The sequence below is a fragment of the Microchirus variegatus genome (assembly GCF_963457635.1).
Source record: "Microchirus variegatus genome assembly, chromosome: 2".
Classification (NCBI taxonomy): domain Eukaryota; kingdom Metazoa; phylum Chordata; class Actinopteri; order Pleuronectiformes; family Soleidae; genus Microchirus; species Microchirus variegatus.
In genome coordinates this window covers 6,954,702-6,981,481 of record NC_139803.1, presented here as the reverse complement: position 1 = coordinate 6,981,481, position 26,780 = coordinate 6,954,702, and the positions used below count along the sequence as shown (strand labels likewise).

Below are 26,780 nucleotides of genomic sequence, written 5' to 3'. Positions count from 1 at the left end.
GATAAACACGCAGTCAGGTCAGCATCAGGTACACGTCGCTCTCTCACAAGTATTTAAAGTTTTGTTTCATGTCTCTAAAGGTCTTCCTCTCTGCCTCAGTTTAGAGAATCTTGTTTGTGATGGAGGGATTGTGAGTGTGAATGAAACTGTACCAGAAGGAACCGCTCTGTTGTAAATAACTAAATAAATGCAGATGTTTCTAATGAATTTGGACTGTGGTGGGGGGTTTTTGAACACCTGTGGCAGTTTATGTCAGTCAACATAATGAAATAAAAAGATCAGTAAGAGGAAAATGGTCAAAATGAGGCTAAATCATACGTTCACAAAAACATTGTGTATTTTTATCTGATCTATTTTAAAGGTGACTCGTGGTTTTCTTTCTTCATTGTTCGCAGTGTCGGTCAAAAACAACAACAACTTGTTTTTGCCGCCGTGAAGCGTCTGTAAAGCAATTTAAAAATAACTTGTGCATGTTTTCGTTGCCTTAATCTGGATTTGTCTGGTGTGCACCGACACTAAAGAGCAGTTAATTCAGACACACGGCGACGGTTGAACTGAAAAATCTTGAGACTTTATTGACTTGAGGAAAAAAAGAGGACTCACTGTAATGAAAATACATAACACAGGAAAGAAGTAAAATAAGATTACAATAATGACGCCATCGACTCTGTGCTGTACTGTACCTTTCTCTTTACAGTTTTAGGTATATTCAAACTTCTTCTGGCAACAAATGTCTGTATGAAATAAGAATGGGAGGTGGTGTTTGGCCATTAAAGCAACTAGAAGCAGAACACGATAGTTAAAGCTTGAAGCCTTGTCTGAATTTGTCCCAACATTACCATCCAATTTAGCCTTTTTTTTACCTTTTTAGTATAATTAATTAATTCCCTTTTCGGCTCTTTCTCCCCCCCAAAAAACCCCAGTACAGAGTTAAAGACACGAACAGATGGATCGAAGAAAAAGAGAGATAATCGTTCTTATTACTGTACAATAAAAATAACTTTTGACCATGCTTGAGACCAGTCAAGCATTCATGTAAAACATTTTTATACAATGGTCATCCTTTGCTGTTACCCGAGCACCAAAAATGTCCAGACTGTACATTTAAAATACTGTATATCATTGCACAAATTTACTGTGGATTCCACCCATCTCCTGCTACAGAAAGACACACTTAACTAATGTTTTTGTTCATGTTAAAATACCTTTGACAAAGCTTTCTTACACCTTCTCTGTGTTGTTGTTTTAGCCTCGTCCTCACATTGTGTTATATTTTGTCAATACGAGTATGAAGAGGAAAAAAAAAAAGAGTAATACTACAATGAAATTGAATGCAATTTGCTCTCTTCCTGACGCGTGTGCAAACCCTAAATTCAATTCAAAGAAAAGCATTACATTTGCATGTTTTTCTATTACAACAAACAGCAATTTCTACTTGGCATTTACTGTTTTTACGTCTCTTTTAGCACTTGAAGCCACTGAATTTCCCCTGGAAAGTGTGTGTGCGGTCTTTAAGATGCTTGTTTTTTTTGTTTACTGCAGCATCAAAACTTGCAGGATTCAAGCATCTCTACTGTGATGTAGAATTTTAGATTGTTTTCCGAGACGATGTCTACAGTTGCATACAGTTTCTAAAGCACTGAAGCACTTGGCATAATAATATAGAGGCACCATAATCACACAAGGCATGGACACGTACTTGTACTTGCAGACACATGAATTAATCCACCTCGCCGTTGTAATGGCACAGGCCACAACAAACACACGGCAATAAAAAGCAGATAATATCTCACGTAACGCTTATAAAAACATAAAGTAAACATCACAAGCTCCCATAAGAGCATGTGTTATTGCTGGTTCAACATCCTTATAAAAAACAAACATAACAATTTAAAAAAAGGTACCTATAAATAAAAAAACAAAACGAAAAAACGCCTATGAGCTACAAAGTAGTGATAATTTGTTCGTCTAAATCCTTATTATTATTCATACGGCGATGGTTGGACATTAGGGTTTCTTGCTCAGGTAGTTGGAGGGGATCCAGCCCTCCACGTCTTCTCCTACATTCTTACAGAACCACCAGCCGTTGCTGTTTTTCTCCAGCACCTCGAACACCGTACCCACTCTGAAGCAGGACGTCTGTTCGTCCCCGTCAAAGTCCGCCACGGCTAAATACAGCTCGTCCTTACCGGGCTCCCTGAGTAAAGGCGGGAGCTTGTCCTTGGGTGGGCTCGGCTTCTCGCTCTTCATTTGGGGCTTGGGGGGAATGGGGACTTTGTTGACCTTGGATTCTGCCGGCGCTTGGACGAACCCTTTGGGTTTGGGGGGAGGGGGTCTGCTGAGCTGCTGCGGCGGCGGCCCTTTGGGCATTTCCTGGTTTACCTTTGGAGCAGATGGAAGTTTGAGATCGGGTGGACTGGATGGGTCGGTCTTCTTTGGAGGAGGGGGTCTTCTTGGAGCCATGGCGGGAGGTCTCTGAGGGGCTTCCTTATGGGGAGGAACTGCTGGTTTTCCTGGGGGTGGGGAGCAATCCTGGTTATGACCATTGACATGTTTTGAGGGTAGTTTCGGCTCATCAGAGTATTTAGTATTGTTGAGAGTCGGGATATGGGTGGGGGGAGAGGTCGTGGGTGAACTGGGGTGGGCGCTGTTAACTGCTGCCGAGGTGCCGTTCTGATGATTGACCTCCACTGACGCGTCTGCAGGCTTCGACGGCCTCAGTTTGCTTCTCAGGTTGGTGATGTCTAGTTTGTTCTCTGCCGGTGGATCTGGCTTGGCAGCGGGGACAGGTTTGGGCCGGAGCACTGGCTTGGGCTTCATGAACACTGAAGGACCGGGTGCCTCTGGTTTCTCCTCTTGTGTTTCTGGTTTAGGTTTCGGCGGCTGTTTAGGCACAGGTTTCAAATTAAACTTCTTCACCTCTTTGGCAGAGATCTTGTGACCACATTCGAGGCCCATCTCATTGCGAAGGTGAAGAGGTTTGTTCTTGTCTTCTTTCTTCGTCTCGGGTGCTTTCTCTGGTTTGAAGGGTGGTGGCTTGGGTGTGATGACCCCAGGTATGATGACCCCAGGAGCCGGGGGTTTGGGAGGCAAAGGTTTGGAAAGATCGGATCTTGGTTTTTCTGCTACCTCCAATTCAAAGCTCTTATTGATGGACTCTCTTCGCGGTGGCAGAGCTGGTTTCTCCTCAGCAGGAGGGGCAGCTGGGGCTGGAGGCAAAGGCCCGGAGAAGGCGGCGCCTCCCTTGTTGGCACTGGTTTTCCAGTCTCTCAGCTTAGGCCGGGACTCGGCAGCTGCGGTTGGCTCATCCGGTAAAGGCTTGGACCAGTTGTCATCTGTGCCCGAACCACTCGGAAAACCACCGTCTTCCAGTCTCAGCTTCTCCATCTCATTGGGCAGAGGGGCGAGGAAATTAGGTCTCAGGGCATTGCTGGTCTTCTTGTACTTGTCAATGAAGGTGGCCGGGGCCCAGCCCTCTTTGTCATCTATCTGGATGTACCACCACCCACTTGAATTCTTATCAATTACCTGGTGGGTTAAAAAAAATAGGAGAGTGATGTCAACTCACTGTACTTAAATATTTATAAATTCAATTCATATGGGTTTAAAGGTGTCTGACCCACCTCGACTTTAACTCCAGCCTGGAAGCTAATGCCATCAGGTATGGTTGTCTGGAAATCAGCTATGGTGTAGAACTCTTCCTCAACCAGAGGGGGAACGGGTGGCTTGGGTAGGTTTGCACCACGTGGCTGTGCAACGCAAGAGAGAGGGAGAAATGTAGTGGTTAATCTGATGAAAACTGAATGTTTGGAGTCTTATAAAAGAGAATCTGTGTGGTGTCAAATCTTACAATAGTTAGATCTCTACGTGGTGGAGGTCTGTGTCTTGATCCTATTTCTGTGGAGGCAAAGGACAAATAATAAATATCAACTCGGTAAGACATTGCTTCAGAATCACGAGCAGTAACCCTGCGTTGGAATAGAACTCACTGCTTTTGTTGTTTTCTGAGAAAAGCGAGAGCCTGTTTTCTTTCTGGCTGTTGTCTCGGTTCTCTTTCGCCGCGTTGTTTTGCTGGTTCTGTTTGGAGAACCCGTCGAGGTCGTTGGCGCTGGCGAAAGCAGCAGCTCCCGCTGACTGCTTCTGGCTCTGGATGTCCGCTTTCTTCAGGTAGGAGGCCGGGGCCCAGCCCTCACGGCCCTGGTACCTGAAAGACCAAATTAACTTTTTATATACGTCCCCAACACCTTGAAAAGGGAAACCTTTGCCACGTGGTTGCCGGCTAAATTACCTGATCTTCCACCATCCCTCCAGATTCTTCTGAATCACCTCAACGATCATTCCTTTCTCCAGGTCGATCTCATCCTCGTCCCTGGCCCCGTACGGATAAATCACTGAATACTTCTCTTCTAGAGTCAAGAAAGAAAGGAAAAAACATAAGATCTTGTCTGTTTTGAGTATTAATATACAGAATACAGGCTCACACATACAAATGCCTGTCCAACACAACCCTCTCCCCTTTTTTCATTCTTTTGTTGCTACAGTGGCTTGACTTTGGTCAACTGAATAAATGAGGCTTAGAGGCTTGAGCTGCATCTTGTGGAGTGAGAAGATGAAGCACAAATAGGACAAACGTGTACTAAAAATGAGTTAATTCCTGCTATTATTACATACTACAGAGGGTAGAACTACTCTGTTGATCTAGCAAGTGTTTAAAAATGTTGGTTAATTGACATTTTTACAGACAAAGACACAAGAAAACAACCTGTGCAACCATGCAAGGGTTTAAATGCATGCTTGGATATCGCATGCAGCAAACACATTGAGCATGCACACACACACACACACACACACACATTTAGAATAGGGGGGAAAAAGAAAGAAAGGCGTGCGCTCCACCTTGCCCAAAGCCTGTGCTGAACAGATCCCCTAAAGTTCTGCGGCGACCCACGTGCCTCGGCAGTGACCAGAATCTCCGCGGCACTGATCCCAGCGCGGTGAGCAGGGCAAAATAGGAACATTACATATATAGTACTATACGGTCATCCTGATGATGATGATGATGATGTGACGGTGTCAGTGAATGTCTGATGAGAGACCGTCTCACAAAAGTGGACTGAGTGTATGCCACAGCGATTTTCAAATGACATATTTCCATGAATCTATTAGCAGTTAAAGCAGAAATACAACAGATTTGGAGTTTGCACCTGGAGGAAAAAGCTTAATTATTCATGTACCTTCTTCCCCTGGAAGGCTAAAGTCGTCAGGGTCATCCTGTGCCTCCAGGCAGGTGGCAGGAACCCAGCCTTGGGCGTCGTCTGAGCTCACGAACCACCAGCCTTGAAAGTAGACGCAGCAAAATATTACATGTATAAGTAGATTTGTATATTCCCGGCATAGTTTCTGAGTTCAATCCAATCCTGAGCAAATAGAACTTACCAGACTCGTTTTTCTCGATGACCTCCACCACTTGACCCACGTGCAGGCTGATTTCAGAGCTCTCCTGCTTCTCGTAGTCGGTTACTGCCACGTACTGGTCGAGAAGGAGAGCGTCGACTGACGTGGAATCTCCTGTCAGGGCACAACAAAGTCGGCACGGACTTATTTAGCTGGTTATTCTTCCCGTTAATGTCTGAGTCAAAACGACAGATTCGATCTCAATCATGTAAAGAAGCCTCTCCTCACTTTTTTTTTAGTGTCATTTATCACTGAGTTTGTAATTCAAAGGTCAAAAGTTTAGTGCAGGAGGCTTATCTACAATATGGAGATTTTCCAGGACATGAAGCAAGAGGAGGTTATTGTGATTTGGGAGATGATGGTGTGAGAGGGAAACGGTGACAGGAGAACTGAGGATATTTTATAGAATAGAAGTGAATAATAGGAAGTTTAATCATCAAAATGGCTGAGAAGATCCACACAGACACAGACCAGCAGCAGTGAGACCCAACACCAATGTTAGCACCAAGCCAGGTTTTCACACAAGGGCTCACAATACAACCAGAAATGTACTTTTCCATGAGAAAATAAGCTTTTTCGGGGTGTCTGACAATCTTAAAGGGGTGTAAAAAAAAATATGAAAAAGCACAAATGTGGTTTATTCTAATTCTGTCCAGCCCTAAAGCGCCAACACTCCTCAGTGAGCAGCTGCAGTTTAAGTTTAATAATCAGTCCATTCATTAAACACTCTGTTCTGTAATATAAAACTTCCCTCTCCCTGATTTTGCATGATGCTAAAACATGCAAACAAATCAGTAAAACTACATATGCACAAGTCAAAGTCCTGCCGTTGTCCACCAACACAACCCAAAAAGAATGAGCCTCACTTCTATTACTGTATCACTCCTTTTATAGAACCAATGCAAGCCCCAACAAGCCATGAACACAGAGCCACATCATCCCACCTGCCCAGGCCAGGGACGGAGAGGGAGGGGGGGGGGTCACACACACAGCCCGACCAACCATGACAGTATATGTTTACTACCTCGCTTAAGGAAAGTGGTCGCTCGCTCCACAAAGCCTGATGGAAAGGAAAATGAATGGAGAAGAGAACTGAAAAAAATGACATGGATGCAATTTAAAAAATAAATAAAATATGAGGAGAGTTAAGAGGATGAAAAAATGGCACAGGCAGAAGAAGTGAAATAATCTTCTTTTTAATACTCAGTGACCACTAGATGGAGATAATGTTGTACTACACTATTTTGGATTTGCATTCATAATGAAGAATAAGTACAGGATCTGCACTTTTTTTTTTTTTTTTTTTTACACGATTACAAACGCCATTTTGATTTAAAACACACAAACAAAGCCGTCATCTTACCTGATTTCTTCTTTCCCATGGGCTCCCTGGTAACGAGAGGAAATCAACACATTACGACCAGGATATAAGCACAATTTACAAAGCTGAGGACAGAAATAACAACAAAATTCCCCTTTATCGTTCAGTTTGATTATATTATTATTTATAGAGCATCTGCTGTGTCTGCTTCAGGCATTAGTCCGATGTCTAGACTCCCTGAAAAGGCGTGGTGTCTCCTTGCTGTAATATCTATAAAGGCCTGTATCGTAGTGTTTTTCATCTTCCACGTCAACTTAAAGTCACTCCTCCGTCTTCTCTCGCTCTCTCCCGATCGTTTCCTTGGCAGCGCCTTCTCGCTTATTTTCCCCCTGCATTAACACCGAGGCTCTCAGCCGCCACATAAAGCATTGTTCAGCTGGAGGAACTGTTAATTGCAGAGGCTCAGGTCACAGTAAATCACCCCCCCCCCCCACACACACACACACACAAATCCATTAACTTACTACATCTCTGAGGACTGTGATACAAGACCAATATGTACGTTTTGGGAACATGATTTACAAATGAGAAACAATCATCTCTTCCTTTTATTCTCTACTTTCCCACTTCCCCTCCGCTTCCTCTTTACAGCTAAAATTTCCTCTCCTTTAACTTTTGCACTTTAGTTTTTCTTTTAAGGAGGAAGCCTTAAGACGTCCTTCTCAGTAGATTTATGGACCCGCGTCTATAAATCTTGCCTGCACACAGCGGTGTCTGCTGCTGCTGTGTCTGCACACTGTTGTCAGTCAGCCAAACAACAGGGCTGCACTCGCAGAGAGCAGTAATCCAATTTTAATAAAGATGAACCAAGGTCTTTCCAATGTCCATCTGTCTCCAGTAAATGCTCCCCCACTCTCTCTTTCTTGTGCCTGTATGAAGACTAAGGAGGTACAGTATGTGCCCTTGGTAACCTCTTAGAGGATGGAGAGAAGATCTGCACAAGGCTACTCAGGAAATTCTACATCATGCAATAGCATTTTATTTTATATGCACATTTTATAGCCTGCACAATATGTCTACACGGTCATATCTGTATCTGTCCTTTTTATTTACATTTCCTGTTTAAAACAGCAGCATTTTTAGTCTGACACATTATTGTATTGTCCTCTGTAGATACACTGTGTATAGAAGCTTTCTGATTGTTTTAGCTTCTTAAATGTGCATATTTTCTTTTTTCTTTGCTCAACATAACAAAGAAATCATTCAAAACTGAGGTTTGCCAAACGTTTTTTATAACATTTTCTGACATTTTATTGACCAATCGTTTAATCGATAAAATAATCGAGAGATTAATCGACTCCTCATTTTTTGCTCCTACACCATCCTGCTTTACTTTCACTCTTGCTTTGGCAGTGTAAACGTTTGACTCCCGTGCCAATAAAGCCCATTGTAATTGAAAGTGAGAATTGAAGGACAGAGAGGCAGAGCTGTCGAGAACACCGTTCCACTGACAGACCTTCTATTCTCTTGGACATATTTCTGGCCCCATTTTACTCTTAGATAATTACCACTTCAGAGATCCGTCCACGTCTGATTATCATACAACTGGCACGCGGCCACCAGAGAGCCAAAAAGTTGACATTTTTTAAAAATATGAATGTCACTGGACTGTGCATACTAAGTTTGTCCTTGAGAATTTTTGCCTCGCGCTGTTATATAACACAAAATGATGAGAAAGTACAGAGCCTTTCCTTTCTAATGATTTTATGACGCAATACTTGACAATAGTTCTGGTTCTCAGTCTGGTTTACGTGATGTAATAACGTCAGTGACTAATTCGGTCATCGTCGCAGGACTGCGACACACAGCAGATGTCAAAGTGACATTTAATCCGTTCACAACTGACAGTAAAGGCAAACTGCTGTCGTATCCAGACTCGTACGCAAAGACTCCACAGCTAAAGGAGCTCAGTAAAAATGTCATTGAGCAAGAACTCTTCACTACTTGGCTGATTTAAATATGAAGTAAACAAAACATGATTACATTTCCTTAAACAATGCATAAAGACAGGTTTTTATCCACTCCGACTACGATCCATGCATCTGCACCCGTGATTTGCGTCGTCAATTTGTCGCCCGTTGTGCTGACTGAGTTTAGGAGGCAGTGAAGTAAAATATGCAGCGACGGTGGCATTTTTGAGCGACGTCCTTGGTGCTTCCTTCTGTTACGCTTCGTACGATGGTCGTTGTGAAAATGTCTCCGTGACCTCAAAAACGACATAAAAAATAGAAAAAACATGCTTTTTCTGCTGTAAAAGAGGATATTAAAGTTAAGTAAATGTGTGCAACTATCATCTGTAAGTAAAGGATTAGGACAAAGTGATATTGTGATATTGTAAATCCCACTCTTTTTTTTTCTTTCTCACACTCTGGGCAAATATAACAAGACTTAGCAACTCTCTTTCCTTCAGACTAATGTCTCACATGAGTATGTGATGACAGACCGGTTAAAAAGTGACCATAATGTCTCAGCTGACAGCTGTTGGTGTAAAAAAAACATTGATGGAAAACAAAAAAGGGGGGAGAGCTGTGTTATGGTCTGTCTGAAACCAACCACACACACACATGTGCGTGACCTTCCCTGCACTAAAGGTGCTGGAAAACCTTAAAAAACACCTTATTATTGTCCACAGAGTAACTGTCAGCACTGGTTATGACGCTGATGTGTCGACTGATGTTTACAAGAGGCAACACAGTGGTTCTAAACAACACTGGCCTGAGCCTTAAGGCTGAACTTGTGCCCAGATGCAAACTCAGCATTTTAAAAGAAAAATGACCCATTAAAGCTTTTCATAAGCTTGAAAGATCTAACAGGAATGTAATGCAAATGCATAAAACCAGGCCCATTAGAGGGTGTAACGATGGTTCATTAAGGGCAAGATCACTTACTCCTTGGGTGGATTGAGATCCTCAGGTCTGGTCTCGAAGAAAACTCTGACCTCCTCACACTGGGAGATGTAGACTGGGAGTTGAATGAGGGCCTGGAGAAAGAAACGGACACAATTCAGTATATAGAAGTCAACCAGGGGTTAAATATGGTGTTCATTGTCTGTCTAGACTCCATGAAGTCACCAAGCAAGTAATTGCTGTACAAAGTATTTACAGGCAATTTACAGACTTCTTACCAGTGCTGGCATGAATTATTCCAGTGTAGACAAAGTACAAGTGCAGATGCAAAAAAATGCAGAAAATTCAGTTTACCGTCATATAGAGGAACAAAGAAACCAGGAAGGGTTCACTATTAAGAAGCTGAACTAATGCTAAAGCTTTAAAAAATGACGATCATTGTTTGAATCAAATCAAAATGACTTCGTTTTTAATGATTTCTTTCTTATTTGGAGCAAAGAAACCAGAAAATATTTACATTTAAGAAGCTGTAACAATCAAAAAAGCTTCAAACCGATTCATCGATTATCAAAATAGTTGACTAATACTGTAGTAGTTGATTAATTAGTCTTAAAGCTGCAGCCCTAGAGTTAAATCACAATTGATTCATGTATGTATTTTATAAAAAGGAAAACGGAAATTGAATTCCCTCGGTTTTTTAATATGCCATGCAGGTTTTTGTTGTTTTTTGAATGCAAAAGCTGTAATAATGTTAAAAGTATGATGCCCTTGTACTTTCAGGTCAACATCTCTCTCTCTCGATTCCATATGAAGATTAAAAAGATTATTACAAAATCAAATTTTCGATGATTGTGCAGCGCTGGGCAGAGGCTTCAGCAGGATAATTCAGCGTCGTCTCTCATATTTAATGTTCTTAGTTAGGGTTTCGTTGAACTATACCTTCTTCCTTTATCTCGCCTTTCTGTGGAAGATCAAGTCGTGAAAAGTGAGATGAGCCCTGACAACAGAGCTGGAGATGAAAGACAAACACGTTCCATCTTCTCCTCAGCTGTCCTGTGTTCTCTCTGCCTCTCCTCATCTGTCTTTCATTCTCCTTCAAACAAACTTCTAAAGGGCAGCTCTTTACTCAGATAATCAGCCTGATCCAGAAGACAGAATAAACGCTGCCAATGACTCTTTTTGCTGAGGATCTTTCTCACTCCATCCTCCCGTCCGTTGGCTGGCAGGCAGAGCTCAACGCGATCCATCACATCAAGCTCCCAGCGGCTGGAACTCTACCTCTGATTTTAATACCCCTAAGTGTTTCAGTTGTGTCCTTTGAGGGAGCAAAGTCTCTCTTTTTTTGCACTGTTTGACACGTGCTCATACGGAATCAAGAGTGATGGATGTGCAAACCAGAGCCAAGAGACTCCACCAAGGTGTCCTTGTGCCACGTTTTGCCTCGTCACGGCAACAGTTTTTCACGTGAACGCAGACATATTTTGATTTGTGGAGCTACAGCGGCTTCATACATTACACTGAGCCGCAGGAGCAGAAGTGGCCGATATGAGGCGATATTGTCCAGTCATGGGCTGGTCCTGAGGTCAGAGACATGGCTGCACACTCCTGGGATTTATCTCCTCTGCTCGTGTCAGCCTGAGGCCCGACCGCTCATTACAATTCTCCCCAGGGAGGAGACAGACAGTGAGAGGGAGGCTCAGGGTACATTACAGCAAATGGACTTTATGGGTGTTCTTTACAGCAGGCAGCATTAGGGTAATTGTGAGTGTGCGTGTGCACTTGTATTTATAGCTTTGTTAGGTCCAAAAAGAAACAAACAAGCCTCTATTTGTGAGGATATTTTGACCTTTTGCCCAACTTATTTTCTTTTTATGCGGTGGTATGGTATTCCTCATCGTAGCTCAGCAGCGAACTCTTTATTTTTTTCTCTCTCTCTGTATCCGTCTTCTTTTCATCCAATTGTTTGCTCGAGTTGAATGAAAACAAGACTTCACAAAAAACCAGGGAATTTCCCTGATTCAGGTTAAAACCTCAGCATACGACGGCACAAGCAGAAAGGCTGACTCGGCTCTTTCCAAATAAAAACATGAACTCGCATCTCGTCAATCTGGCCGCGTGCAGAGGGGGCGGGTAAAAAATGCAATTCATGTATTTTAACTTCAGGCTTTGCTTCTGCAAACACTGTAATACCCCAGTTATCCACTGTTTGATGCTTTCTTAAGACCAATAATCTGTGATAGACACTTTTGACGTGTGAGACAAACGCGCCTAAAGACATGGACTAAACACTTTGCTCTGTCCTTTCCCCCCAAAGTCCTTTGCCAAGATGTTGCCTACACCAGCTGTACATTTTTTATTTTAGTCCCCAAAGTGAATCATCATACATAAAAGCTTTCCTCCTTTACCCTGAGGCCTTGTAAAATAAAATTCCTTTATTCTGGAAATAATGAGTGTAGAGTAAATGGCGGTTTCATGAGGCTCTTAAAAGAGATAAAAACATATATACAAGGTGTGTGTGTGTGTGTGTGTATGGAGTTGGAACTAACTTGTAAAAACATCCCGCGAGGAGGAGAAAAACAAGGAAAGGAGCAGGGGTGGATTCCAGTTTAGGGGCCCTATAAGGTGAGCTTTCAATATTGAGTAAAAAACATAGCTTATGGGCTGTGGATGTGCTGACTGGAGCAAGCTCAGCAATGAGGGGGGGAAGCTCTTTCTCACCACAACACCAGATATTTAACATCAGCTCATTATTCTCAGTGTTTTCACGGCAACATCGTGCGACTCCTACTTTTGTAAAATGTTTGACCGACAACAGATGCCCAGATAAACAACTCTGAAAGGAATGTTTTCAACTTGATTTCAAGGGCAACACAATATTTGCCTCGCTGTCGCGGAGCTGAATAACACTTGTTTATTTCTGTCGCTATGGTTACGTTTCTATCAAACGGGAGAGGACTATAACTAAGCCAGTTTTATGATCACAGTTCGCTGGTATAGTTGTTATAGTTTTCCCCCCTTTTCTTAGAGCCAAGTGATTAAACTGTATAACACAATGGTTAAAGAAAAATGGATAGAAAGAGCAAACTCAGCACATTCTGTCACTATAAACATGCAAAGTACGGTGTTATTATGGAATACTAAGCACTTCCAATGTCACATTTATCATCTTATACACTTGTGATATCCCCTACTGAGGAATTATCCTTCACTTTGCCTCCGTATGGAGCGAAGGCCAGAGACAGATCACCTGGGGAGCGATCAGGACGCCTCAGCAGGACGTCTGCTGCCACTAAAGCTTTGCTCTTGGGAGTTTCATAAAACGCGTGCACACATCACACGGTGTCAGTTTAGAAGACAAGGGCAATGAAATCACTCTCAATATATGGCATCGGATAAAAAATCTCCTTAAGAGTAGAGTGTGGCTTAAATTATATCTGATGAATTTCACAATTTAATGTGGGAAGAAGGTGATTTTCTCACACGGAAGATAAATATAGATTATTTCCCTTTTTCCTACTCATGACTAAGCTGATATAATACTATAGTTTGTTTTTTTCCACATTCCGCCTTGGTTTCCATTTGTTGTTTCTGAGGTCAGCGTGGTTTCCATGGACGCTCAAAAAAAAAAAGAAAACAGCGACTGCAGATGAGTTAAAGTCACATGTTATTGGTCGGCGCGCTCACCCTGCAGTACTCGTTGATGGGCCTTAGTCGTTTCATGGCGACGTCTCTGATGTGGCTTCTCCTGAACAGGATTTTCCCTTAAAAAAAGAGAGTATAAAAACAGACTTAGAAGATGCTATAACTAAATAATAAATGAGTATATCAGTGGTTGCTGCCCGTACAACATTATATTCTGATAACCACACTTCATAAATAACATCATATACTGCACATAAAAGCATGACGTAACGAAAGAAAATGCTTCCCTTTCCCTTTGCTCAACTTTTCCAAAGTTATGGTTCGAGTGAAGATCAATAAGGACACCGGCTTTGAGAAAATGTGGTTCACAAAAAAATTAGCATGCATACGCACACAGACTGGCATCATCAATAACACTGACAGCACAATGAGGTGGGTAAAGAGCTAGGTGAATAGCCTGGCCTTTCCAAGTCATGAATAAATGATTTTTTTTGGGGGGGAAGCAAACTGCAAGACAGCTTAAATGCTACTTCCCCTTCTTCTTATCTCCGGCACAAATGCCCACAGTCACAGACGAGGCTGAGTTTTTCGCCATAACAATAACAAGAAACGGCTGCAAATATAGCCTCTTATAACACACTCTTCGGAGCCAGCATCTATTTTCAAACTCCTCTTAAACATTCGCAGAGACATCGCTAATGCCAACATGCACTTTAAACCGAGCAGGAAGACGTTGACGTTGAAATAAGATCTTGAAATCAGAACTGGACGTGTTTTCTTTTCTGTATCGCCAACATCAACATCGAGGGGTGACGCTGTTTGTTCAGTTCAAGCAAACCTGCTGGAACATGAATGCATGTCACAGGACGTGGGCACAGAAGAAGTGAGTGTCTCACCTACAGCGTGTTACTAAAAATGGCCTTTTCTGCTTCCTTATGGGTTACAGGATGTGAGTAGAGAATAGTCAAACCACCTACAGCTGTGGCGTCTCACCTCTGTTACTAAAAATGGCCTTTTCTGCTTCATTAACCCACAAGAGACTAAACCACAAAGATTCTGTGTGTGGAAGACACATAGAGATTAGTTTAATGTGTTCAATATCCCAACAGAAACAAGTGTTTTTGGAGTTTCATCTCGTTTGGAAGTTGTGAAACTGTATTTTTTTGTCTTTTCATGTAGACAACGAAAAAAACACTACCTTGGGGAACTTATCAAACCATCATAGTTCCACTTCTCTCTCTCTCTTTAGTGCTGACATCCTCCTCCTCTTGTGTTTGGAGACGACTGTCAACTAAAGTCACGGCCTGAGAAGCTGATATATATCACTAGAACATTTTCCTGTCCTCAGCGAGTCCAGACACGAGTGGAGAAAAGAATAAGTGTTTGTTTTTTTTAAAAACTTTTCTTTTCTTTCTTTTATTCCCCTTCCTTTCCCATGGCTTGGTTCATTCTGTTTCTGTCCACCCATGTTTCTATCACAGCTAAACGGAGCTGAAGCTGATAAACACTGACCTGGGAAGGAATGCTAATCCCTTCCTCCGACTATGGTCAGATGCCAGATGTTTGCTCTACTACAGGGGTTTTGTGTCCTGGTTGAAAAGGGGAACAGATATCTCGATTTTTTAACAAATCTAAGATGATGAATCCCTGCCATCTGAGTCTTTGTCACTGAGCCTTGTACAGTTCACTGTGAGGGAGAATATTGGCTACTTGAAGAATGAAAGAAGACATTCGGAGTTTGTTTGATGTTGGCAGAGAGGCTTGCAGGACACTGTCTGGAGTGGACAGCTTTGGAAAACTTCAGTTTTGAAAGTTAACCCCCCAGACACATACTGTACTTTTTCCTTCTCCCTCTTTCTCTCTGTGTCTGTTTCTTTTCGGGCCTCTCCTCCCCGTCATCACTCCTCTAACAGAAAAAGCTTTTTTGACAGTTTTCCAAAACTCTCTGGGGTCAGGCAGGAGAGATGACTGCCCACTCTGTATGCACGGCAACTCGTAGGGTGCAGCCAATGAAGAGGGCTTGTTTGGGGAGTGTGGACGAAGGAGGAGGAGGAGGAGGAGGAGGGAGCTGTTTAGAAGAGACGTGACTGAAGCAGGGTTGACTTTATGACAAATCTCCCTGAGCCAGCAGTGACTGTGAGAATCAAACAACTTTGGTTTCCTGGAAGAGGTCGTGAGATGGGGATGGAAACACAAAGAGCGTCAGTGTTACACACACCTTACTCACGACACACGCTGTGTTCTGAGCACTCACTCCTTCATCACTGGACTCTTCACACTTGTACTTGTGATTTTGAGCAGCTTAAACCATTAAAGAATACCCGTTTTTTGTAGGTTTACGAATTAAATAAATGAATGAATGAATGAATGAACAAAGAAAAGTAAAAATAAGGCATTTTATGGACACGTTTTGAATATTTCTGCACTTTAAGGGAGGAAACATTCAACGTTCAAACAGTGCATCATCATGTTTATGGCCAATGTTCAAACTCTTGAATACTCTTGAAGTGTGATACTTCTAAGTTAAAGAAACTCGGAGAATAAGTTGTGTGTTTCCTGACAAAAGGGCACGCACATCTTCACGAGGTGCTGCCAAAGTCGGGTCTCTAATGCCGCGCCATATGCAGCATATTCAAGTAGACAAGAGCAGTGATTACTTTCCCCTGTAGACAAGATGAACGTGATATGAATAAGGCATTAAAAAAAAAAAAAAAAAAAAACCAAGGTCATTGCTCATGTTTGGATGAATATTTTTGTGTTTTTCTACCAAGGACTGACAGCAGATTGTGAATTATTCTCCTCTTACAGTGAATCTGTACAGTGACAGGCAGAGCAAATCCATCACAAGCAAGAAACAAGTTTGAGCTGTAGATCTATCATTAAGAGGGAAAAGTGGGCGGGAAGCTAAATGACTAAATCACAGTCGACTTCAAGGATTCAAGTTCAGGAAGAGGAGAAAAAAACTGTAACAACCTCAGCTTTAGATAATTGGTAATTCACTCTCACGCCTACGGTTTCCAATTCACCTAATCCCCAAACGTGCATGTCTTTGGACTGAACCCACACGGGGTCGCAAACCCCGGGACTTCTTGCTGCAAAGGCAAGAGTGCCAACCGCTACCACTCACCACCAAATAAATGTAAAACACTGCACTTCCTCACACAGCAGCTGACTGGACAACCACGCCCGCCTCGTCATACGTACACCTGGTGAAACTCAGTATAGTATATATACCACACTCCTTTTGCTGATGTGGATAAGATAACTAAAGAGTAAAAACATAATATATCAAACGGAGAGAGAAGAGGGAAAACCACTTCCGTGCCTCAGACTTGTAAGTGAATTGTTTTCTTGGCTGTTTTCTGCAGATCGGGGGAAAAATGTTAACGTCCAGTCGCAACTCAGAGGAGCACTGTATGACATGACTCTAAAGACTAGCCAAGTATTAGCACAAATAATGTTTTTCCAGCAACACCCTGCCACGGATACAAACAGCTTCGTAGGGATTCACTGGTCTGAAAGTGAAAAGTAGAGGAAATATTAACTAGAAGGTAAAAGTAGATAAGAAGTATTTTTCTAGTTTTCTTCCCTCTTAATCTGCCTGCAAGTCAGGGTTCAACAAAGTGTGTGTGCATGTGTGTGTGTATTCTCTCAATGAGTTCCAGACCTGGATGGCCACAAAAATAATACTATCCTCCCCACCCACCCATACCCAGCCTTGGTAGTGGGGGTTATGGGTGTGGTCGTTCTTTCAAACATTTAAACAGAAATGACTTACAGCAGCAGAAAACGAAATTTTCTGAGCACATTCAAAGGAAAGTAACAAACTATAATTCAGGTTTCACACATGGTGATAGCGGCACAGCGAAGTTTTGTTACCTTTACACAGCAAAACAGATACTCTGAGAATCAGCCAACACCACAGAGAAATGGGAAATGTCTGATGGAGGGGGGGGGGGGGGCACCGTTCACTGTGTGGTTGCTTCAGATAACTGTGGCTGGTTATACTCTGCGTGCACTGTGTAAACCCCCAGAAAAACGTTTTTTTATTTTTCGGTTCATTTGCAGTCGATCAGTGAGTCACTGTTGTCCGCATGCCTGCGAATGTTTCTCATGGAGAGAGAAACACACAGCAGTGCAGTGAAAAACCCAAAGTGCATTGATTCTGACGAGAGAAAGCAGCACATTCTCTGCATTTTTATCCTTTTTGCTTGATTTAACTTATAGTTATAATTATCACACACACACATGCACGGATGTGCATTAAACAACCAATTACCTGGAAGGAAAGGAATGATCCTGCGCTTTGGGTCTTTCTGGCCTCCCTCCACTGGGAATTTATCCAGCAATTCCATCTGTAATCACACAATAAAAAGGAGCAAACTTATTAGCACATAACACAAGTATTTACACTCACACGTACACATATTAACGCACAACGGGGTATAGCTGCAGCCGGATAGAGAGAGAGAGAGAGAGAGAGAGAGAGGACGGGGTTCACATTTGTACAAATCAGCAGTTACTGCGAGGAATTTGGCCAATAACGGAGAGGCCTGCCAATGATTAGGAATGCACTGAGCAGATGGTATGGTTTTTCCCTCTCTCTCTGCTTCATGTGCTGCTGTAGCTAAGGGCTAAAGGCAGCACTGCACTGACATAGTGGAATATCTTTGTCATTTTATTTTAAGAGGTCAGAGAGTCGTGAGTGGCTCCTTTGGATTTCTTCTTAATTGTCATTTTCGTTCTTCTTAAATCTTAAATACTTGTCTTTCTTCTTATTTCACACTGACCTAGAGGTCGTCCTGCATCTCCTGCGTCCACTTCTCTCTGTGCATAAAAGACCAATGCGACATACAAACCATATAGATTGAGGATATTTTGGGAAAGTGAGGACATTTTGCCTGGTTTTAGGGCTCGGGTTAGGGTTACAATTGGATTTAGATGAGTTGTGATGGTTAAGGGCAGCGTATGGGGCCAGAGAATGCATTAAGTCTATTGTGAACGCTGCACAAACGTGTGTTTCTTCCATTCTCTGTGCAGCTGAAGCCAATAAAAACCCCACACCTGGCCGTACTGACCAAGTGCACCCTCTCTCTGTTTTTTTCTAATGCACTCTCTGACATCTACTCACCTCCATTCAAAAGATTTAGGGTTAGGAATAAAACGAATTACCTCAGTGAACAGAATCCATTACTTTAAATGAGTGTGTTTCTGTAAATCTGTGTTTTTCTCTGCACAGACAGATTTATGAAAGCTGTTGAGCCAAATTAATTTAATCATAAGTTTTTATAGATTTTAAAGTCCTTTTTCTCTGGTAATTATTATTGGTTGAGCAGTTAAATGCCATCAATTCACTCTGCAAAACAAGACATTCAGTTACTGATGTGTTATTCTTTGGCTTTCCATAAAACATAAAACCTCCAGACACATTCTTGTCTGCTTGGAAATTGCTCACCATTCAACAATGGGTCTGCGAACTTTTTCACACAAGACAATGGTTGTGATTTATAACACGAGCAATCAGTGGCTGGATTATATTATATTATATTCTCCACTGTGAGCCCACAGGAGATGAAGACGATCCTGTGGATGTGGTTAGAGCCTCGACATGTGAACTCAGACAGGGGCGAGGACATAATGACATTATTACAATTTCAGCTGGTTCTGTTCAACGTTAACCCGGGATAATATGATTTTTATCTGACAAGACTGTGGCACACCAAAGCATCCAAGGGTGAAAACAAAGTAGCTTTCTATATAACTTAAAACAAAGGAGGATTCATTGCCTCCACTATTAGAAATATCTGACCTTTGACCGATGGCGAGAAACTTGTTATCCTTCATTATGTGAAACATTAAGCCTTTCAAAAATGCCGCTGCTTCACCAAAGTCTAAGTGACATTTAACACCGATTTAAAAGTGAGGGTGAAATATTACAGCCACGCAAACTGCCAGATTGGCGTAATATCCACAGTGTGAAATGATTGACAGGCGCTGAACGGTTGCAGACGTACGGATGAGGTAACACCAGCCAGAAAATGTATGTTCAAGCATAAAAGAGGACAGATGTTTTGCACATCACTGGATGTCTACAGGTCCCTGCTGGCTTTAGTTTTCTGCAGTTTTTTCTTCTCTTGATTCTATCTAGAACATGCTCCTCATTTTAATACATGGCAGATTAGGACTGGTTATTAAAAGCTGAACCTCCTGTAATGAGCTTTCCAAACCTCTACAGGAGGTCAGAGGGACTTTGGAGTTTTCATCAAGTATGAAAAGCAAAAAGAAAGAGATGAATATAGATGTTTGACTTAAATAAGACGACAAACCAGAGGTGGACAGTTTTTTTGTGTACTGTAAGTTGAAGCATTTGTGACCTTTGACCCATTTTGACTGATAAATGATGTGTTTACATATTTTATTTTGTGTAAAACGTGACAATAATGACAATAACATGTGTGTTTGTGTGTGTGTGAGTACCCCACACACTGTAATTGTTCTCATGTGTCTGACTTGCGAGTGCGGACACACCCAGTCTCTGTGTCTGCTCTGCACCGTGTCCGGATCATATCTGCTCTGTAATCAGAGACACTCCAGCAAGAGAAAAGGCATCTGCACAGAGTAAAGTAAAGCGAGTCTCCTCCACATATTAGTTACGTCACACACACACACTCACTCACACACACACACACCCAGCATCAAATATTCATGCCCTTCAGGCAGGACGACATCGGGCCAAGGCGGAACACAGGAAAGTGCCACATTTTAAGGCCAACATGTGGATTTCATATACAGTATAAATACAATATATAGTATATTCTTGTGTGGACACAAGATGCTGATGTTATTCTTTAGTACTGTACCAAGAAGATCTCAATTCTTCCAGGAAATGCCAAGTAAATATTGTGAAAATGACTCTAAAATGAATTAAAAGCGTCTTTGAAACAGTAATTATCCAGCAATTAATTGGCCATATTTGAAACAGAGCCAGTGTCGGGGGTTAATATGACCATGCGACTGTAAAAACACTGTGAGTGAATATAACAATTCCTGCCGCGACAGAGACTAATGTAATCTTCCGAGGGGGCGATCATTTGTCGAGTCCATATCCGCTCTAACCACATCACATGCCTTCAAAATAGCCTAATGAAGACGTTCTGAGAAGAAGCAGCGTGTCGTTGAATGGACGCATGGAGAACAATGACTGCACTCTTTGCTGTCGTAGATGTCAGTAGATTATTTTACTCAGTGTCATGCATGAGGTCATTTTAACACTTTGTAGTGAATCATGCTGTTAAAAAACCCCGGCATTTCATCAGAAATCGTCATCATATGCCCGGGGTTAACACCAATTTTGCCAAAGACTAAAAATATTTTTGAGATTTTCATGAGTATTTTGCAGGTGTAGATGATCAAGAATGTGCTTATTTTAAAGTATAGTGATGCAAATTGACACTTTTAATGGTCAGAAACTCTCTTTGGTCTTAACTTTTAGTAAATCCCTGCAAAGCCGTTCTCTTTCTAGCTCCAGAAAGGTCAAAAATCACAAATGATCTTCTCTAAAACCTCCAAGTAATAGATTCCATTAAAAAAAAACAAGTGAAAATCATACTTTATCATTTGGATAAATGCATTTTAAGCTGAGTTACAGGACCATTCAGGGTTTCTCAGTCCTGGTCCTCGGGACACTGCATGTTTTAGATGTTTCCCTGACTCCAACACACTCGTCAGCTCATCAACAAGCTCTGTCAAAGCCTGGTAATGAGCCATTTACTTGAATCAGGTGTGTTTGGAGCAGAGGGAAAAAACATCTAAAACACGCAGGAGGAGCAGGACTGAGAAACAAACACTATACATCTGGTAAGTAAACTCTACTTTACACTGAGCTGCCTCGGTATAGATGTGTTGTTAACAGCTTTATATGTTCATAAATCGGACTGATATCGGTATCAGTAGATACTTGAGTTTGTGATATCAGCACAAAAAGTGGTATTGACAAGCATCGCACACAACAAAATATTGTCACCGTTCTCTTATAACTACTGATGGAAATTATGTGACGTTAATGTAATGATGTAACACGTGTGCAGTCTGGAAACTGTTCTGAGTGACATGGAAATAAAATCACAAATGTGCAAGGATGAACCGATGGCAAAAAAAAACAAAACCCTCTGCACTTTCCATCTTTCTGAAGCATCAGCTCAGTCTATTTCTGTGCACAAATGACCGCAGTGAAACACTCTGTTAAACCTCAGGTTTTCTGTTAAAAAAGCCGATTTGCTCAGCTCAGTTACGCCCGTATTTAACAGCTTAAAGAACCGTCTTCTGCGTGTAATTACTGAGGAGGACACAGGTACACAAAATAGGTGAAAAGCAGCAGAAAATATCTCAGGGTGACACGAACGTCTGGCACCTAATGAAGAGTATGCCGTCCTACATGTGAGACGTGAGTAATCAGAGACTACTTTACTTTAGCTTACGTTATGCACCATTTCTTATTTACCTTTATTAAGCAGTAAATATGTTCACCTGGGAAACAGAATCTTTACCAGGTGAGTAAGAACTGTTATTCAGTATTTAACTACAACTTCTGTGCAGTTCTGAGTGAATAAACAACCTGTGGTCAGTGATCACATTAAAAACCCTGACTTGCTGACTGGATGAACTACGGCATCAGCTGCATGGGCCAGCTGTGCTGACAGGATGTGGTGAGTAACACTTCCTGTCTGGCTCTCAGGCTTACTAACGTCCAAACACTGTTAAAGTATAATACATTTTTACACCTTTTAAAACTGTTGCCTATTCATGAAGAAAGTGCTAATAACTCGGTATGACGTCACTATCGCATGATGATTAGTGTCGGCCCACAAGGAACCAACTAATCTTGAAAGCAGTACTTTTGTGAGCTCACGTCTCCTTTTATATGACATCACTTTCTAAAATAACCCAGCGCTGTTAACTGCAGAATATTAGGAGAAATCTCCATTTCTTTCGCCCGTGGGATCGATATTTCCTCCAGTGCCGCGGGCTCACCCACAGGCTGTCAACGCAGCAGGAAGCAGCTGAGAGCGCGCTGCGATTTTAACACCTGCTGGGAATCTCCCAACTGAAAATATCTCATGTACTGCAGAGCATTGCATGCTCGTCTGACTCAGTAACGCCGAACTAATGCTATATTTGTCACTTCTCAGTGATGATTAGTGGCGGTTTTGAGCGTAGGAATTGATGAAGACACCATTTAGAGGCATTGGTTATGATGCAATGATTTCTTCGGAAGCCAAAATGCTCTGAAAGAAGATATTTAAAAGTCTCATAATATCCTCCGGTCATTTAATCACGCACAGCATTAAAAATACAGTATATAATTGAATAAAGCAACAGAACAAACTGGCTGATGTTCAACCAACTCCAGACTCTTTAAGTGCTCCTGGACGACAGTTAATTAATCCACAAAATCTCCAAAACAACATCTCATATTTTGGCTTTTAAATGACCATCTTTATTTGTTGTTTTTATTGTTCATTATTTGTGCCCATAGATGCCATCATAACTAAGAAAATGTGTTTTGTGCAGAGCGGAAAAAAACAGCCCTAACTCTATCTTCCTTTGATTATGCTACTGCTATCGCCGTTCATAGCTTTAAATCCATCTAAAACAAAAGAGTGATGCAATTAAAAACACAGTTATGTGATATGAGCAGGGCTATGGGCAACCCTTACCCTCGTATAATGAAATTAGTAATGGAATAGTTTGCATTCTTCCGTTTAACATAATGTTTGCAGGCTCAGAAAACCTCAGCGGACCGTTATAATTCTCTGTATTTCATTGCTCACTCGTGGAGCATGCTAATCAATTAAAAGCCATTTAATCCCATTACATTGACAGCATGCTTTGCCTCACATTGACTTTCTGTGTTTCCTGGAGTCTGTGCTCTCTCGGCAAAAGGCCGCCGATCCATTACCTCTGGAATAAGGAAGGGGAAACCATAAGATACTAATGAGATTCCCTGGTTGTGCAACAGACACCAGGCAGCATGACGTTTAAGGAATGATTCAGACATTTCTGCGGTCATCAGTGCGGTCGTCGCATTCATCACTGTCTTCCGCTCACTGCATCAGGACATTTTTCCGACTCCTCTCGCACACAGGGTAATTACCAGTGTCATATGGGGGCATAGTGTGTGTGGAGAGTCCCTGGAAATGGCTGATGGAAGAGTTATAACCCATCAGATTCTGCACAAACATGTTTTTCCATACGACACATGCAGGGTCACACTTATGGCATGTTTCAGGCGAGCTGAGGCGATACTATGCGTGACGTCACACAGAAGAGACGTCTGGCACAAGGATCTGTAGATCAGTTAAAAAGTCTTAAGAATCCTAAAAAACGTGGGTTAATCTCCAACAACTACTGTCTAAAATCTCAATATTTAATACAGGGGTCTGGTGTATTTAGCGATGGAATCATGTCGTGGAAGAAGTACTGAGCAAATTAACTCATTCTAATGATTCAGTTACACTGAAAACAACTGCTTTACAAGTCACTAGTCACTCGTTTATGTGTCGCAGCAGTTTCATATAACCTAAACCGTGCCGTGCCGAGCTGGGATCATAGGTGTAAAAGGGGGCTGGAGTTACCTGGAGGTCAAAGAACTTGCTGTAGCGTCTGTAAATGATCTCCGTGCTGCCATCGCTCCAGGACACTTTGATGATGTAAACCTAGAAAAGCAGAGAAATTGATCATTAGAATTAACATGTCATCACATTTACTGTTAACTAACTTGATTATTCAAACCCCCTCCCATTTCCTCCCCTGAGGGAAACACTCCTGACTCATGATGCCAGTAATTCGGTCAGTGATGTGACTCGTCCTGAGGACATCATGAGGAAAAAAGGAAACAGCATGACTGTCGCACACTGTCATGCATGTTACTTCCCTTCCGGTCCCCCTCTTGCATCACTTCCTGCAGAGGAGGAAGTCCTTTATCCTATATGGATATGATGTGGTGGCATTGACAACGCTGCTTTGTTTTAAAACTGCAGCGACGGAGGAATCCAAAGTGTAATGTGACCTTCCACTATTAAAACACAGTGATAATTACTGTACATGGAGATAATGATCTTCTTGAAATGCCGCCAAACTTTAAGTCAACAACACTGAAACGTGACAAAGCTTTTAACCCAATGCACCAAACTGAATCACTGCAGTCTGACGGGCAACAGGCACTGTTCTTTTTTCCCCCCTTTTTTAAAGAAGAACAAGAGAGGAAAAGCAGTGAGGTGACTGGAAACTCCTGGGTGGTTTCGCTTTGTCTGACTGAACGCCGCTGGCTCCACTCCCAGAGCTTCTCTCTCTCTCTCTCTCTCTGGCCTTGCTCTTTCTCCCTCTCTCTTTCTCTTTTTCACAGCACAAAAGTCAGATGCAGCTGATGGATAGAGCAACTTTGAGTGATGCATAGAGTCAACAGCGAATCTATGTAAACTTAAATTCATAGTATGTGTGCAAAAGAAAGGGTTATTGTCAGGATTGTGTGCAGCCAACTACTATTTATTGAAGCTGTACTCTGTGTGCAGAGACTTTTCACCCACATAACGACATGCAACAGAGACCAAAGGGACAGATGGAGAGGACGCAGGACCCCGAGAACTCTGTGTCCTTGACCAATAACACTCACAGCAGTGTTTAGGGGAGGACGTCCGGTCCAGCAACACTTCCTCCTCATATCTCATGGATACAAACCAAACCATAGGATGCATATAACGCTGGCACAAACCCAGACACGCACTGTGATACACAGAACCAACACGAAACACCTGCTGACGACTTGGCAGCGCCGCGATTGGCCCCTCTCTCGCTTGCATGATGTCATAGGTGTTACTTTAATCTAACTGTGGGTGTGTGTGTGTGTGTGTCAGAGTGTGTGTGTGTACTTTTAGAGACAAATTAACCCAGAGGACATGTACGTACATCCCCCCCAAACCCTCTCACCCACTCCCTCAGTTTCAGACAAGAATGATGAAAGCTCCATTGTTTAACTATGAACTGCAGAGACATAAGAGGAAAAAAAAAAAGTCTTTTGGCTTTTTAGCATTCTTGTCTCCCACTCTCGGGCTCTGCAGTACCAGTGGGAGATGAGTGCTGAATGAGGGAAAAATGACCACACACACACACACACACACACACACACACATTCCTCTTGTCTACCAGCTTCTTCTCCTCCTGCTCTGGCGTTTGGACTATAGTGGTACAATATAAGCTCCAATACACTGGCAGAGATCCTGCTATTTGTGACTGTACGGCAAATGTGAGGTCATAAAAGTACAAATGCTATCGTGACATATGGTTCCATTTAGGGCCCCCCTTTCTTTTCCCCCCTCCCTCCTCTTGTACAAACATTGCCTTGTTTTACCTGCAGTGACCTTAAGAACTCCTCAGGACTTCCTACTTATCAGTGTCTGCACGTTTTTTGGCTTTTGTTTGTTTTTAATTGGAAAGTCTGAGGCATGACAAAGCCGGCTGGGGATGCTGCAATTTTAACTCTTGAGGATTATGGTTTGTGGACTAGACCTGGGTTTGTCTGTGAGGAGGGAAACACATATGAAGAGACCTCAGTGGGGATTATGGTGGACTATAGTCTGTGGTGGCTTTAAAAACAAAGCTTATTAAACTGTGAATATGTATGTGAGTCACTCAAGTTACTCTTTAATGGTAACAAAAGCAGTTATTGAGTTATTAAAGAGGTTAAATCTACGATACTTTGTAAAGCAAATGTTGTTTTGAGGTTCTTATAAATAAAGAAATAGTGAAGTCAACCTTCACCCACTTTAACATCAGTTCCTCTAATATGACTTAGAACCTTAACAAGACATGTTTAAAACAAAAAGAAGAAGAAAAAAAGAAAATCCTATGTTGTGAAAGTATCTCTGTACATTTTCCCTGGCTTGTAATTTGATCCTCTCTTTGTTTTTAACTTCACCACAGGAGAAAAGAAGAAGAAGAGCTGCAGAATCAGCCTCGGTCTGCTCCTCAGTTCAGGAATCAAATCAAATCAAAACAGAAAATAAAAGTAAAAGAATGAGTCTTACATAGTGTTTGTTGGGAGTCCTTCTCTTCTGGACATCCTGCACTGTTACTTCTAGCACTGTGCGCCGTGGCATGACGTCCTCTCCTTCAGGTCCCCGCGGTTTCAAAGAGAGAAAACTTGATTTCCCGGTGGGTTTTTTTTTTCCCCCTTCTTCTTCTTTCTTCTTGTTTTTTTTTCAGGAGCGATCAAACCTCAAATCCCCGGCTGAGAAAGTTTCCTCGGCTGCGCTTCTTTGGATCATCCGCGCCGCTCAGATTCCAAACCCTTGAATGCAACAAATGCTTTTTTTTTCTCTCCAGCCCAGCATGAACCAGGAGGCCAGGAGTTCACAGCACTCGCTCTTTAGCTTCTCTGTTTCTTCTTCTTCTTCTTCTCC

The 26,780-nt window shown here is 42.2% G+C and overlaps 1 protein-coding gene across 1 annotated transcript; it reads right to left on the bottom strand.

Moving 5' to 3' along the window:
* Positions 1 to 605: 605 nt before the first annotated feature.
* On the bottom strand, positions 606 to 26,728 carry sh3pxd2b (SH3 and PX domains 2B). Its single transcript, XM_083885826.1, has 13 exons — positions 26,406 to 26,728; positions 23,958 to 24,038; positions 17,603 to 17,678; positions 13,366 to 13,442; positions 9,724 to 9,815; positions 6,818 to 6,843; positions 5,437 to 5,568; positions 5,235 to 5,336; positions 4,289 to 4,406; positions 3,990 to 4,204; positions 3,851 to 3,897; positions 3,624 to 3,749; positions 606 to 3,528 (listed from the first exon to the last, which is right to left on the bottom strand). Exons 1-13 carry the CDS (start codon positions 26,475 to 26,477, stop codon positions 2,008 to 2,010), a joined length of 2,685 nt encoding a protein of 894 aa, XP_083741952.1. The 5' UTR covers positions 26,478 to 26,728; the 3' UTR covers positions 606 to 2,007.
* Positions 26,729 to 26,780: the final 52 nt, after the last annotated feature.